This window comes from Myxocyprinus asiaticus, chromosome 4 (genome assembly GCF_019703515.2).
Source record: "Myxocyprinus asiaticus isolate MX2 ecotype Aquarium Trade chromosome 4, UBuf_Myxa_2, whole genome shotgun sequence".
Lineage (NCBI taxonomy): Eukaryota > Metazoa > Chordata > Actinopteri > Cypriniformes > Catostomidae > Myxocyprinus > Myxocyprinus asiaticus.
The window spans coordinates 52,985,001-53,001,211 of NC_059347.1; the positions used below are offsets into that span (position 1 = coordinate 52,985,001).

The 16,211-nt window shown below is 38.3% G+C and overlaps 1 protein-coding gene across 4 annotated transcripts in view; it reads left to right on the forward strand.

The window, feature by feature from the left end:
• txnrd2.2 (thioredoxin reductase 2, tandem duplicate 2) overlaps positions 1 to 14,624 on the forward strand; it is a 35,631-nt gene extending 21,007 nt beyond the window's left edge. For 2 of the 4 annotated variants that reach the window (XM_051696732.1, XM_051696731.1), the window contains exons 12-17: positions 251 to 387; positions 2,217 to 2,312; positions 4,560 to 4,652; positions 6,509 to 6,580; positions 9,972 to 10,069; positions 10,239 to 14,624. In XM_051696732.1, the coding sequence (XP_051552692.1) occupies positions 251 to 387; positions 2,217 to 2,312; positions 4,560 to 4,652; positions 6,509 to 6,580; positions 9,972 to 10,069; positions 10,239 to 10,362 (620 nt within the window). In that variant the 3' untranslated portion in view covers positions 10,363 to 14,624. Of the gene's footprint in view, positions 1 to 61; positions 81 to 250; positions 388 to 2,216; positions 2,313 to 4,559; positions 4,653 to 6,508; positions 6,581 to 9,971; positions 10,070 to 10,238 lie in introns of those variants that run through there. The other 2 variants (XR_007897096.1, XM_051696734.1) reach the window with 2 other exon arrangements.
• Positions 14,625 to 16,211: the final 1,587 nt, after the last annotated feature.

Below are 16,211 nucleotides of genomic sequence, written 5' to 3' on the forward strand. Positions count from 1 at the left end.
CAAACTCACTCACTCATGCTCTCTCCCCAGCTGTGCCTTTGTTTTCTTTTCTAATCGCTAGATAAGATTTTGCCCTCTAATCTTAAAATGTAAAGCCACCCCTGAATTCTCCCAGCATGCCGAGTGGTACTCTCCGGCCCTGCTGAACGTGACAGAAACAGTGAGCAGATTCGCTGCAGCCTCACGCCTTCCAAAACTGTTGTGTGATATATCACTCAACCTGTCATTGCTTTCTGCGCTTTGACTTTAGGCAGAGCCCATGAAGCCAGGACACTCAATCTGGAGAAGATCGGCGTGGAGATCAACAAAGAAACGGGGAAAATAATTGTGGCCGCTGATGAGGCAACGTCTGTGCCGAACATTTACGCAATCGGGGACATCGGCGAGGTAGGTGTCAAGGATTGATACCATCAAATAAAATGTACAAGTGGGAGTAACTGAACTCAATCAATAATGCACAAACAGTATGGATGAATTTTACGAAACCTGTCAAGAACATTGAAAAACCTGGTCATGTTTCATGCCAAAATCAAAAGAAAGAAATTAGAAATTTCCATTAAAGGAGTAGTTCACCCCAAAATAAAAAAAATTCCCATCATTTACTCACCTTCATGCCATCCCACACTTGTATGACTTTCTGAGATCATTTACATTTGTAAATTATTTATGTCATAATATTTGTTACACTGCCTTTAATTTTTGCTGATCTACATTTAAAAATCAATGTAAAACATGACTGCATTGCAATAATGAAAATCTAATGAGAATCACAAGACGAGTGAGAATTTGGGGTTGAAATGTGCATAATTGTCCTGAAAATTATGTCAAATGGCAAAAAAATGGAGGAGTAGCTCTCCCAAAAATGAAAATTCTCTCACCAGTTACTCAACCTCATGCCATTCCAGATGTGTATGACTTTCTTCTGCAGAACACTAATGAAGATTTTTTAGAAGAATATCTCAGCTCTATATGTCCATAAATTGCAAGTGAATGGTGACCAAAACTATAAAGCTCCAAAAAGCGCAAAGGCAGCGTAAGGATAATCCATTCCAGTGGTTAAATCCATGTCTTCTGAAGTGATGTAATCGGTTGTGGGTGAGAACAGATCAAAATATAACTTGTATTTCACTGTACATCTTGCCATTGCAGTCTCTTGGCATGATCATGATTTCAAGTTCGATTACACTTCCTAGTTCTTGACGCATGCAAAGAGCGCTAGATGGCGCTAGGAAATGTAAACAAGCTTAAAATTATGAACGCTAAGGAGACTGCTGATGTCATAATTTATAGTAAAAAGAACTTGAATATTGACTGTTTCTCACCCACACCTATCATTTAGCTTCATAAAACATGGATTAAACCACTGGAGTGGTTTTTAATGCAAAATATTATTTCAGTTTTTGTTTTCCTTTAGATTGTGGGGTGAATGTAATCTAGACATGTTTTTTTGTGAGATTCACACATAAATACACACACACACATTCTGCCCAGCAGGAAAGCCACAGAGCTGCAGCATATTCCTGTCTATCAGTTGAACGGCTATGCTGGAAGGTCGTTGTCCTGTAACATCTCAGACACAACTGGCTGCTTGGATCAAATATCGCAGCTGCCTGTCATCCAAAGCAGCTGTGTGATTATTGGCATGCACACACTGCCACAGAACTAGTCAAAAGACGATCCTTCTTCTCTTTACCCGTCATTACATTTTTTTTCCTTTTACATCAAAACGCAGTGCTCTTTCTTTTTCTATTTATACACAAAGCAAGACATTGAACTGCACCTGGTTACTGCCAAGAAATGCATTACAATTCAGCTGTCTGGGTGGCGTTCACACTCAAACACACACACACTTGCACTCACCTGAGGCGGTTTCTTGGACAGCAGGATGTACAGAAGTTATCTGGCAGGTTACTGATGCCATTAGTCAGTGAATGAGAATTTGCCCCGTGGTACTGCTTGTTCCTGTGTTGTTACTGTAGGCATGTTTTCCAAAGTGTTGGTTAGCAGCCGTCCACCTCTGCGCTGTAATCAGCATCATGGATTACACTTAACGACACAGAAATTTGCTTTGCATTGTGTTTAATTGCCGTTTAAATCTCTTCAGTTATTATGCACAGGGATCGCCAAGGCACTAGGTCTTCCCGGTACTTGAGACTGGATTTGTTGAACGTGTGTGCAGATGTTCTTTTACATAGCCAACTCATGCTCTGTTTCAGGGTCGTCCTGAGTTGACCCCAACAGCTATTAAGGCGGGAAAGCTCCTTGCCCGTAGACTGGAGGGCCATTCCACTGAGCTCATGAACTATGATAACGTGAGTTTGTTATTAGACACATACAGTTGAAGTCAGAAGTTTACATACACTTAGGTTGAAGTCATTAAAACTCATTTTTTAACCACTCCACAGATTTCATATTAGCAAACTATAGTTTTGGCAAGTCGTTTAGGACATCTACTTTATGCATGACGCAAGTAATTTTTCCAACAATTGTTTACAGATAGATTGTTTCACTTTTAATTGACAATTCCAGTGGGTCAGAAGTTTACATACACTAAGTTAACTGTGCCTTTAAGCGCTTGGAAGATTCCAGAAAATGATGTCAAGCCTTTAGGCAATTAGTCAATTAGCCTCTGATCGGCTAATTGGAGTCAGTTGGAGGTGTACCTGTAGATGTATTTTAAGGCCTACCTTCAGACACAGTGCCTCTTTGCTTGACATCATGGGAAAATCAAATGAAATCAGCAAAGACCTCAGAAAAAAAATTGTGGACCTCCACAAGTCTGGTTCATCCTTGGGAGCAATTTCCAAATTCCTGAAGGTACCACATTCATCTGTACAAACAATAGTATGCAAGCATAAACACCATTGGACCATGCAGGCATCATACCACTCAGGAAAGAGACGCATTCTGTCTCCTAGAGATGAACATAGTTTGGTGCGAAAAGTGCAGATCAATCCCAGAACAGCAGCAAAGGACCTTGTGAAGATGCTGGAGGAAACAGGTAGACAAGTACCTATATCCACAGTAAAACGAGTCCTATATCGACGTAACCTGACAGGCTGCTCAGTAAGGAAAAAGCCACTGCTCCAAAACCACCATAAAAAAGCCAGACTACAGTTTGCAAGTGCACATAGGCACAAAGATCTTACTTTTTGGAGAAATGTCCTCCGGTCTGATGAAACAAAAAATTTAACTGTTTGGCCATAATGACCATCGTTATGTTTGGAGGAAAAAGGGTGAGGCTTGCAAGCCGAAGAACACCATCCCAACCGTGAAGCATGGGAGTGGCAGCATCATGTTGTTGGGGTGCTTTGCTGCTGGAGGGACTAGTGCATTTCACAAAATAAATGTCATCATGAGGAAGGAAAATTATGTGTATATATTGAAGCAACATCTCAAGACATAAGCCAGGAAGTTAAAGCTCGGTCGCAAATGGGTCTTCCAATTTCACAACAACTCCAAGCATACCTCCAAAGTTGTGGCAAAATGGCAACAAAGTCAAGGTATTGGAGTGGCCATCACAAAGTCTTGACCTCTATCTGATAGAAAATTTGTGGGCAGAACTGAAAAAGCATGTGCGAGCAAGGAGGCCTACAAACCTGACTACAGTTACACCAGTTCTGTCTGGAGGAATGGGCCAAAATTCCAGCAATTTATTGTGAGAAGCTTGTGGAAGGATACCCAAAATGTTTGACCCAAGTTAAACAATTTTAAGGTAATGCTACCAAATACTAACAGTGTATGTAAACTTCTGACCCACTGGGAATGTGATGAAAGAAATAAAAGCTGAAATAAATAATACTGTCTTCTATTATTCTGACATTTCACATTCTTTTTTTAATTTTTATATATTATCCTCTTTTCTCCCAATTTGGAATGCCCAAGTCCCACTACTTAGTAGGTCCTCGTGGTGGCGCGGTTACTCATCTCAATCTGGGTGGTAGAGGACAAGACTCAGTTGCCTCCGCTTCTGAGACAGTCAGTCCGTGTAACTTATCACGTGGCTCGCTGTGCATGACACTGCGGCGACTCGCAGCATGTGGAGGCTCATGCTACTCTCCGCGATCCACGCACAACTTGCTACACGCCCCATTGAGAGCGAGAACCCCTAATCGTGAACACGAGGAGGTTACCCCATGTGACTCTACCCTTCCTAGCAACCGGGCCAATTTGGTTGCTTAGGAGACCTTGCTGGAGTAACTCAGCATGCCCTGGATTCGAACTAGCAACTCCAAGGGTGGTAGTCAGCGTCAATACTCGCTGAGCTACCCAGGCCCTGACATTTCACATTCTTAAAATAAAGTAGTGATCCTAACTGACCTAAGACAGTGAATGTTTTCTACAATTAAATGTCAGGAATTGTAAAAAACTGAGTTTAAATGTATTTGGCTAAGGTGTATGTAAACCTCTGACTTCAGCTGTAAGTCTCTTTCATCTGTTCCTGCTAAAAATCTGAATGTGCTGACATGTAATTAAAAAAATCCTAAATAGAAGTAAAGGGATGACTTGTGTATTTTGCATATGTGTGTTTTTATATTCTTGTGTGTGTGTGTGTGTAGGTAGCCACTACAGTGTTCACGCCACTAGAATATGGTTGTGTAGGTCTGTCTGAAGAAGATGCAGAGAAGAGATATGGAAAAGACCAGATTGAGGTAAAATAAAAATAAAAGGAATAAGCTATGTGCGGGCATGCGTTACAGTGATTTTACCATGGTTAAGGTGTAAAATCAAGTTCATTGTCATTCTAGCCATATACATACTACAGTGGAACAAAATGTCATTTTGAGTGTTTTAGGGGCCGTTCAAGCCGAATACATGTCTCACTGTTTTTTTAGCATCTAGCGCAGAAGCGTTGCATTTTTTAAGACTCCATGTCACACTAAAAGAACTTCAACTTTTAAAACATATGTCAAGACACTTTGAAGACATGTCAAGTTATAAGAAGTTTCACTTTTTAAAGGGATAGTTCACCCCAAAAATGAAAATTATTTTATTCTTTACTCTCCTTCATGCCATCCCAGATGTGTATGACAATCTTTCTTCTGCATAACACAAATGAAGATTTTCAGAAGAATATTTCAGCTCTGTTGGTCCTCACAATGCAAGTGAAAGGTGACCAGAACTCAGAAGGTCCAAAAATGACATAAAGGAGACCTACAAGTAATCCATAGAGTCATAGCGTGTGTGGAGGCTCGCTATTCTCTGTGGCAACCATGCACAACTCACCATGCACCCCACGAAAGCGAGAACCACACAAGGAGGTTACCCCATGTGACTCTACCCTCCCTAGCAACCAGGCCAATTTGGTTGCTTAGGAGACCTGGCTGGAGTCACTCAGCACGCCCTGGATTCGAACTTCTGACTCCAGGGGTGGTAGTCAGCGTCAATACTCGCTGAGCTACTAAGGCCCCCAGAAGACATGGATTTAACCACTGGAGTCTTCTGGATTCCTTTATAGTGCCTTTTGGGCCTTCAGAGTTCTGGTCACCATTCACATGCATAGTGAGGAACAACAGAGCTGAAATATTATTTTAAAAATCTTCGTTTGTGTTGTGCAGAAGAAAGAAAGTCATACACATCTGGGATGGCATGAGGGTGAGTAAATGAGGAGAGAATATTCATTTTTGGTGAACTTTCCCTTTAAAAATATGTCTTGAGGCCCCTGTGTTGTTTCATTCTGCTGTGCTCTGTCTAGCTTTCTTGTTTTTGAACGTAAGAATGTGCCCCATATGAATAGTCCCTAATATAGTACTGTACATCAGCCTAACTGAAAGCTGTTAACAGTTGCCAAGCAAAGTGGTGCAGTAGTATAGAATTTAATTGATGTGCTTTCACTTGTGTGTGTATATCAGCTACCTGTATTTTGCAAAAGCTTTGAACGTGGTTTATCCAGTCACGTTTTAGAGCATTTTATAACACAGTACAGTGTTCCAAATGTCCTTCGTAAAATGTCAATCAGAACAATCCATCTTTGAACTTTTAAGTAGTTGCTTTTAAACTTATCTTGCAAACATTGAGTTTAGATTTCCGTCATTCATAAATTCAGAGGCTTGTTTGTTCATCAGAATTATTAATACATATGTGTTGTTATGAATATTACACTCTATAAGTGTGTGTATTTGAACATTTGGGCCTTTGCACACCTGCATGGCTGTAAAACCTAAAGCATTCAGAGAGGGGTGTGCCTTTAGATTGATTGACAGGTGGGCAGGACGGCTGACTGATGCTTGCAGAGGTTGATGAGAGATGATTGCAAATGCAGCATCCCATGGATAGCTGTGAGCAGCTTGTGTCAGCACGCCTGAAGTTTCACTCTCAAGTCTGTTCAATATTGATGGTTTCAGGGAAGAAAAAATGTTTAGAGCAGTAACACGGAGACAAAACATAACAGTAGCTGCACTTGTTTTCAATTGCTTGTTCTCAAATGACGAGCTCAAGTGGTTGATGATGCAGGAAGTGATGTCGTTTTTGGCGCATCAGTATTTCTCTGTGTTGTGTGGTTTAACAGGTGTATCACGCATTCTACAAACCACTGGAGTTCACCGTGCCTGAGAGAGATGCCAGTCAGTGCTACATTAAGGTGACCTTTTAAAGACAGTCCTTGCAAAGTCCTTTCTCCTCCACATTATATTATTTTCTGAGAAATTTAAACTCAATAATCCTCATTGATTCACTCTTTAGGTGGTCATACATCATCATCTACTAACCCTCATTTCGTTCCAAGCCTGTATGATTTTCTTTCTTCTGTAGAATACACAAAAAGATGTTTTACAGAATGTTTACTCTGCTCTTTTTTTAAGACAGTGAAAGCATACAGTGACCAGGGGCTGTAAAGTTCCTAAAAGGACAAAAAAAAAAAAAAAAAAAAAAACTGTAAGGTATCAAAAAAGTAGTCCATACAACTCGTGCACTATTTGTCCTGTATTCTCAGTCCATACAATAGCGTTTGTGAGGAACAGAATAAAATGTAAGTTGTTATGCACTGATTGTCTTCATAGCTCTAAAATCTTATTTGCGCTTCTGCATATTCAAATTTGAGATATATATATATAGAACTGAATCGTTGACACAACGGTAAACTGCCAGCAGGAGGTGAAGCCACCGGAAGTGTTCGAGCGGCCATCTTGGTATGCCCAAACTCTCATAGAGCATCAAACTGACAGGCGAAAACACCCCTGTTTCACTGTCTCCGACCTGTGGATACGACAGTTGCATTTTGCCCTCGAGTGAAAATCATTTTTAATGTTTAGTTTGCTCGTTTTGGATAATATTCATTACAAGGGAGAAGATATAAGCGGATCACGATGTCTGAGCATTCACCTGCCCCGGTGTTCAGCCTATCAGTACAGCACAACGATCGACAAAGGAAGTGGCAAAACTGTCCACAAGTTATAGTGTAAGTAGGAAAAGCTGTAATATCTGCTTATTTAGGGTGACAATACGTCCTTACCCCCGAAAGGGACTTTAAAAAAGGCAGATGGGTATTTCAAAATCGTCAATTTGCTTTTCATATTGAAGTGCTCTCTGTAGTCATACATGGATACATGTCATAAATGCGTGTTCGTTTGCCATTTAAACCTAGCGTATCCATTTAATTTTAACCAACTTTGCTTTGCGTGTCTCGCTCTCTGCGCGACCGCTGCGTGTGTGATAGACGGAGAGAGTGTGCGCGCTCTTATTCAAGAACAAAACACTTTTTGATGAAAACATTTAAGTAACTCTGAACAAACACTTCGATGTCTAAAAAAAATGTCTGTTTGTATCTTTCCTCAGTTTCAGTGAACTTGTTTACATTCAGCTGATCTGTTCGCTGATGAAGTTTGTTAGAGGTGGATACTGTTTGATATAGACACACATAACTCTCTCTGTCTTTCAAGAAACAGGAAAAATTCCCGACTTGAAATAAATAAATAATTACAAGTGTAGGACGTTTGCATTGTAGGGATGTACGTGCAGATGTTTACTCGCTGAAATTAGATGATTTCTAGGTCAGTAGGGACATAGGAATATTTGAGAATAGTAATATGGCGGCGCAGTGGCTTCACTGATATGACGTCATGAGCAGTCCAGTTCTATAATATATATCAGTGACAAGAACCAATGTTTGACATCATTGATGGCAAACCTACATATCTTCAAGCACCTAGCAAATAGTCATTAATTTAAAGGAGTAGTTCACCCAAATATTAAAATTCTCTCATCATTTACTCACCCTCATGGCATCCCAGATGTCTATGTCTTTCTTCAGCAGAACACAAACAAAGATTTTTAATAGAATATTTCAACTCTGTAGGTCCATATAATGCAAGTGAAAGGTGACCAAAGCTTTGAAGCTCCAAAAAGCACATAAAGGCAGTATAAAAGTAATCCATACGACTTCAGTGTTTAAATTCATGTCTTCATAAGTGATATGAAACTGATTAACATTGAAGTCCATTCTTTCTACCAGCCTTCCTATGCATGTTCACACGAGTACTGAGTTCTTCTGGTGATTCGCATTTGTTATGCATATCGCCACCTACTGGGATGATATGCAAATATGATTTATTCTTTTGCTTTCCTTTATCCCTACCTTCTTTTTTTTTTAACTTTCTCCTCCCTGCCCAGTAGCTGGCTATATGCACAAAGAAAGCGAATTGCCCCCCAAAAAAAAGAAACAAAAAAAAAGTAGAACTCTGTTCTCTTGTGAATACGCATAGGAAGGCTGGTCGAAAGCAGAGATTTATAGTAAAAAAAAAATGACTTGAATATTGATCTGTTTCTCATCCACACCTATCATATCACTTCTGAAGACATGGATTTAACCATTGGAGTAGTATGGATTACTTTTATGTTGCCTTTGTGTGCTTTTTGGAGCTTAAATGTTTTGGACCTGTTGACTTGCATTGTATAGACCTACAACCTTGCATTGTACAGGCTAGTGTGGCTAGTATGTTCCTGTTGTGTTCCAAAGAAAAATTTAGTAAAGAAATATTTTTGTGGGTTTGGAACAACAGTGAGGGAGAGTACATTATAATGGAAGTTTAATAATGGAAGTTCCCCATAAAACCATGATGCAGGTTTTATGGAGAAGGTCCAAAGTAATTAAGTAGCTTGCAACTCAAGCTAAGTATTTATAAAGATTTCCTGATTTGATTTGATTCAATTCCGGTTCGATTCCAATTAATTTACGTGCTTTTCTGTTATAATGTCCATTTTATTTGCATCTAAAATTAATAATCTCTCAGCTAATGCTATTAATTATACATGGGACCTTCTAACTTGGTACATTAAAAAATATGATTTTTTCTAGTTTTATTGTATCCTTCGTTTCTCATCATTTTCGTCAAATTTTAACTTTTAAAAAATGTACAATTTCCATGTATTCCATCAATAAATATGATGTCTTGATATTGCATATATTGCACATATAGATTTTGTTACATGTTTATTGTTTACATGCAGAATTTGTCCTGTTTACAAATATTTACATTGTAATGTAGAACAAGTGCTAAAACGGTACTGTCTCTTTAAGAATGGCAGCAGTCCAGTGAGTGTCTCACAGAAGTGTTCATTGTTTGAGTGCATATTAACGAGAGTAAAGTCGTAAGGCGTCTTACCACATCCGTGCAATGTGTGATTAGAATTAAATGTTTGTATTTTTGTTGTTTTTCATCAACAACTGACTGTAAAGAACAGAAAGGGTACATTATTCAGTTACTTTAGTCGTCTTTGGACACATTACACAGAATGAGTCCAACCAAAGTTTTACTCTTAACACGCAGGGAACTTCTTCGGCACTATACTACTCGAGTGAAATCTGAAAATTTACCAGCCAGTGGCTAATCACAGACAGTTTTAGTCCGTTAGCACGAAATTTGGTTGCATATGTAAAGTAAAAGATCAATCTTACGATTTTAAGAATCCGGATTGTTCAAATCAATATTTTTCCCTAGCTGTACTTGCAACTAAGGCATTTTTCCTCCTCTCAGGTTGTTTGTCTACGTGAAGGTGAGCAGCGTGTTCTGGGTCTGCATTTTACCGGGCCAAATGCTGGCGAGGTCACGCAGGGTTTTTCTCTGGGCTTCCAGTAAGTTCTGCATCCCTGGTTTTTGTGCAGATGATATTGAGATGAAATTAGATAACATTATTAATTAAAAACTTCTGATATGTAGCCCAGGTGTCTGTTTCATTACATGGACTTTTGAGTGAATAAAAACCGGTGAATGAATAAAGAGTCTGTGTGTTTATATCTGCAGGTGTGGGCTTACCTACGCTCACCTGAGGAATACGGTCGGGATTCACCCCACCTGTGCCGAGGAGCTAACCAAAGTCAACATCACTAAACGCTCTGGTCTGGACGCCACGGTAACGGGCTGCTGAGGTTAAGCATCCCCTCCCTGATCACATGAGCACACGGGAACCAACAGAACAGGGTGTTGTCATGTCAATATTGGGGTGCAAAATGAAGCGTAACCCGCAAGCCATTTCGAACGTGCAGAATTCTGGAGATGCAGGACGAATCTCGTGAAAATTCAAGAACTGTGTCTTTCAGTTTTTGTTTTAAAAGCTCTTCTGCGTCTGTTCTTACCTCCTGTCTATGCGCGCTGGGGGTCTTAATTTTGACCTTTGAGCCATGGAACCAATGCAAATCAAACACAGCAGTACTTCACTACTACAGTACATGGAAAACTATTTTTTTAATAATAATTTTGACTAGTTTTTTTTAGTAAAAAAAAAAAAAGAAGAAATTCATAAAATTAAAACACCCTTAAAATAAACTAAAAAATTATTCACTTATGTGTTTATATGTGTAGAATATGTTTATATTAGGTTTCTTTTTCATACCCATTTGGCAAATAGATTTTGATCTATTTAAGTTTTCTCTATTAAAGTAAATCTAAGAAAAAATTTGTCAGGTTTAAGCTTAAAACAAGAAATAAAAAACAGGCGGCAACTGTACGGCAAAATAACAAGCCTTTTTAAGTATATCTTATACAATTTAGCTTCTCAAGGAAACGTATCTTGTTTTAAGAATGTTTACATATATTTAGTTGGGGGGAAAAAAGACAAATGCCTTATTGAGAAAAATGTATGTCAGTTTCCTACATGATATCTCCCTTGAAGGTCCACATTTTAAATGTTAACCTTTTTTGATATTGCATTCCAGAGGCCAACGCTAACAAGTAATTCCTTCTTTACATCAGCAGTGAAACATCGTTTCCAGGGGAGTTCTTTACTGTGGGTCATGGTAATCCAATAAGGTGCTTGTGTTTGCTCTTTGGAATAAGATCGTAGATCCAGATTAGGGCAACACTAACCGCAAGTGCCGCTACGAACAGATAAACACGGCCGTAAATCAGGATTAAGGCCCCATTACAGTGTGCTGAAATGGGAACCGTAGGAGAAAGTGGCCTAACGTTTCTGAAATATATTCTGCAAATATTGTTGTTTCTCTGGCTGTACTTCCTGTCCATTAGTCATGCGCCACTCTGACACTGATGGATGGGATAGGCCCGTCGATACGCTGACACCACCCCATTTCCCAGGAACGTAGACAAACACTCGGTGAGCAGCGTGTCACTCAAACCCCGAATCCAGTCGTGGACAGAGCGAGCGCTTGTTTAGTCCTGGACTTCAGGAGGTTTCCCAGAGCACAGGGGGAACAAAGAGTACACAGCAATAACATACTCTCCTGCTCTTAAAGGAATAGTTTAACCAAAAATGAAAATTCTGACATCATTTATGCACACTCATGTTGTCCCAAACCCATACGACTTTCTGGCCACTCTTTTCTATATAATGAAAGTAAAATGGGACTGAGGCTCTCAAGCTCCAAAATTAGAAAAAAGTGCCATAAAATTTAGCTTAACAAATTAGCTTTGTGTGAGAAACTACACAGAAAGACTAAAATTTAAGTAATTATTTGCTGATAATCTTCCCCACAGTTGCTTTTTTTATGGCTTCAGAAGACTTGGAATATAGTTGTGATGCTTAACAGCCCCAGTCTTCTTTCCCTTTCTTTAAATGGCAAACAGTGGTGGACAGAATTTTCATTTTTTGTGAACTATCGCTTTATCATCTTTGAGTTAAGTCTTACAGGCCAAGGGAGGCAGTGGCTACTTTCAGTAGTGCTGCTGGCTTCCTAAAGGTGGCAGTGTTAGCTTCCAATTCTCCTGAATCTTTACTCACAAATGTGAGGATAAAATCTCTGGATGAGATCTGAACCATTTAGTCATTACAAATTCAAGTAACAGTTAATCACTGGCAGAATTTAAGATTAATTGAACACCTACTGGGCGTTTTGCGTTTCATAGGTTTAGCTTATCTGTTGTTTGTGTACTTGGCTAATAGCTTTGGCCCACGGTGCTGCCACCCGCTTAGAGGCTGGGGTACTTGCACTACACCTATTCCCAAAAGTTCAATTAATTTTGTGACAGGAAGTCAATGACATCTCCTGTTTACTGTCAAACCAGATAAAGTATTCAAAGTATATATATAAATGTCAGTAGAATGGCAAAAAATTGCTCATATGTATGTATTGAAATAGGAAATAAAATCAAAATAGATCATTTTTCCTTGTAATTTTAGTCACATAGTAAATAAAAACAACAGACATGTTACTATGTAACTTATTAAACAAATCACAGTATCTTTCTTAGTTTGCTCTGGAGCAGTAATTATACAAAATTAATATTTAATTTAGCTGTAAGTCACTGCAACTATTTCTACAATTTTATGAAATCTGACATCTTTTTCTTTCAAACCAAATAATGTAAAGCATATATATATATATATATTTATTTATTTATTTATATCTCTATTTAAAAAAAATAATAATAATTATATTCAGTACAGTGAACATGAACATTTAGAAAGAGCCCTTAATGGTGTAATAAAACAGGAAATTAAATAATAATGTGAAATTTGTGTTTATTACTTCAGAGATATCTTCAATGAAATTCAACGCAATGAGACAGATATGCTAAAACTATGAAATGCCTCAACTAATTACAATCTGGTATTCATTATGCTCTAGTGCAGTAGTTATGCGTATGTTGAATATATATGTTAAAAACACTAAACATGATTTCAATGCCAGTTTCTACCTTTTGCAATACTTAAAGGGATAGTTCACCCAAAAATGAAAATTCTATCATCATTTAATCACCCTCATGCCATTCCAGATGTGTATGACTTTCTTTCTTCTGCTAAACACAAGCATAGATATTTCAGCTCTGTTGGTCAGTACAATGCAAGTCAACAGGGTCCAAAACTTTGAAGCTCTAAAAAATCACAAAGGCAGCATGAAAGTATTCCAAAAGACTCAAGTGGTTAAATCCAGAAGTGATATGATAGGTGTGGGTGAGAAACAGATCCATATTTAAGTCCTTTTTTACTAAACATTCTCCTCTTTGCCCAGTAGGTGGCAATATGCACAGAGAATGCGAATCGCAAAAACAAAAGAACAACCACCCTCAGGAGAGAAGAGCACTTAGGAGGGCTTTTTGAAAGTGGACATTTATAGTAAAAAAAAAAAAGGACTTGAATATTGATCTGTTTCTCACCCACACCTACCATATCCCTTCTGAAGACATTGATTTAACCACTGGAGTTGTATGGAAGACTTTTATGCTGCCTTTGTTTGTTTGCTTTTTGAGCTTATATTTTTGAACCTGTTGATATGCATTATTCAGCAAAAAAAAAGGGAGGATTTTAATTTTTGGGTGAATTGAACTATTCTTTTAATATCCATGTAGTCCTCTGTTTGTTTAATGATGTTTGGGCCAGTTAACGCCGAATTTAGTTTAATTCCACATTACAACTTTACCAACTTACCCAACATTGTGTTGGGTAAATATGTGAGACAATATGTTAAACATAGATGGTCGTACACATTTAGCAGCACTGGATTTATGAGAATGCAATAGAGTTTACAAGTGAGGGTTGTGATGGAAAGAACGGTACTGCTGGAATTTGTTTTTGTTTGAAGTCTAATCTGCCCTGGCTCTGATTAATGAGCCTGAGAGTGGAGTGACAGCTTGCTGTGGCGATGGAGAGGAGCGCTGCGCTACCAGGTTTATTTGTACCCATGGCTGATGGGAAGGGGGTACCGTGTGCTCGACTCAGAGATGGGGTGCTGACTGAAGAACCCTGACCCTAACATAGCACCACCAACAGCTTGGCTCTATCAGCACACACACAGCTGGTGGACGGGGCTGCGCCACAACACAAAAATATGCAAGAGTTTGTCAAATATTCAAGTTTTGAACTAAAATTGATGTTCACACATTTTTTCAATTGAGCATTTAAAGTTGAAATGTAACATTTAACTTACATTTAAAATGTCAAAATAAATGATCAAATGTTCTATAGATGCATAAACCGCAGGCCAACTAGAGATGGTGCTTCAACCCCAACACACTTCGGAAGGGTCAGGGTTCAACTTTCAAGGGCCCAGCTAATGATGACTTGCACAAAAAGCCAAAACTGGAGAGGGCAAGTCTGATGTCACCTGGCGTCCAATTTTATATTTGTATATAGAGAAGCTTAATTTGCCATTAAGCCTCATACTGTATAATTTTGGTGTGCATAATAAAATATGAAAATGTACTGTTGCACCATTAAAATAATGAACGATTGTATTTTGTCTTGTTTTTTTTTTTTACAGATGGTGTGTATTTATTAGAGCCTTTATTAGCCTTGTTGCAAAACTCGTGAGCTGCCTTGTTGACTACTGCTTACATAGGCAGCTACTAATGGGCCGTTCACACATAAACGCATTCCATCTAACCATGCATCAAATGGAGGTCTTTAGCAATTGCATTTAGCTGTTTTTGCAACATCTTATGCCATGAGTGTTTCGTTAAGACACTGTTGTTAAGTTAAAAGTAGTAAAACTTTGAAAAACACATCTCAATGCCCCTACACTCTGTTCCATTCTGTTTACTCCTCCTTGTTGTTTTTGAACACAAGAACATGTCCTGTGTGAATGGCTCCATAGGGCCAATGCCAAAGAACATTTTGTTAAAAGAACTTCTGCTTTTAAAAACATGCCTTTGAGAGACCTGCGTTCTGTTCCGTTCGCTGCACTGTATCTAGTTTTGTTTAGGTTTGTTTTGTTAAGTTTTTGTTTTTTGTTCTGAGTGACTCATGCAATGATTTGGAGCGTGATCTGGAGCGCTCTTCATAGGCAGTATCTCTGCATTGCCATAGACAATGGTATGTTAACTGCTCAGGATACTCAACTCAAAATTGTTTCAAATAGAGTACGATATGTTGCTGTTAAAGGAATATTTCGTGTTCAGTACAAGTTAAGCTCAATCGACAGCATTTGTGGCATAATGGTGATTACCAGAAAAATGTATTTCAACTTGTCCCTCTTTTTCTTTAATAAAATAAATAAATAAAAAATATCTGGGTTACAGTGAGGAACTTACAATGGAAGTGAATGGGGCCAATCCGTAAACATTAAAATACTCACTGTTTCAAAAGTATAGCCACAGAATGTAACCAATATGCGTGTTAACATAATTTTAGTGTGATAAAATTCCTTAACCATTTCTGTGTAAAGTTAAAGGCAATTTTACAACTTCGTTGCCATGACGATGTAACAAACCCTAAAATGACTGTAAAAATGATGATATAAACAACTTTTCAGCTCAAATAATGCATGACTATTAACAGAAGAATTAATGTAAGTGCTTTTATAAAATTATAAGCTTCACATTTCTGCTTTTAAACCCTCCACAAATTGTCCAAATTCACTTCTGTTTCTTTTTAATAAAGAAAAGGAGGGAGAATTTGAAATGAATTTTTGTGGTAATCAACATTATGCCACAAATGCTGTCGATTGACTTTAACTTGTACTGAACCCGGAATATTCCTTGAACAATGCAAGAGGTTTCCTCTTAACAAATAAATATTCTTTAAACAAATTATATGTACAATACTAAGTTTTTTTTTATTTGATTAAGCTATTTTTTTGTTTGTTTTGTTTTGAATGAAATAGTTTCTCCTTTTTGTCGACTTTGTCCACCATCTTGGATTCTTTTTTTATTTTATTTTTCACTGAGCTCATTGCAATTCTTTCTAGGATTCCCTTCTCCATGCAGAATTAATGCAACGCTGCCTTTGAATTTGGCCAAAATGAGGTATCTTAGAAGCAACATAATGTTTCTACCTACCTTTCGGATCAGCCTTCGTGTTGGTATTCCTACACCTATTATGCC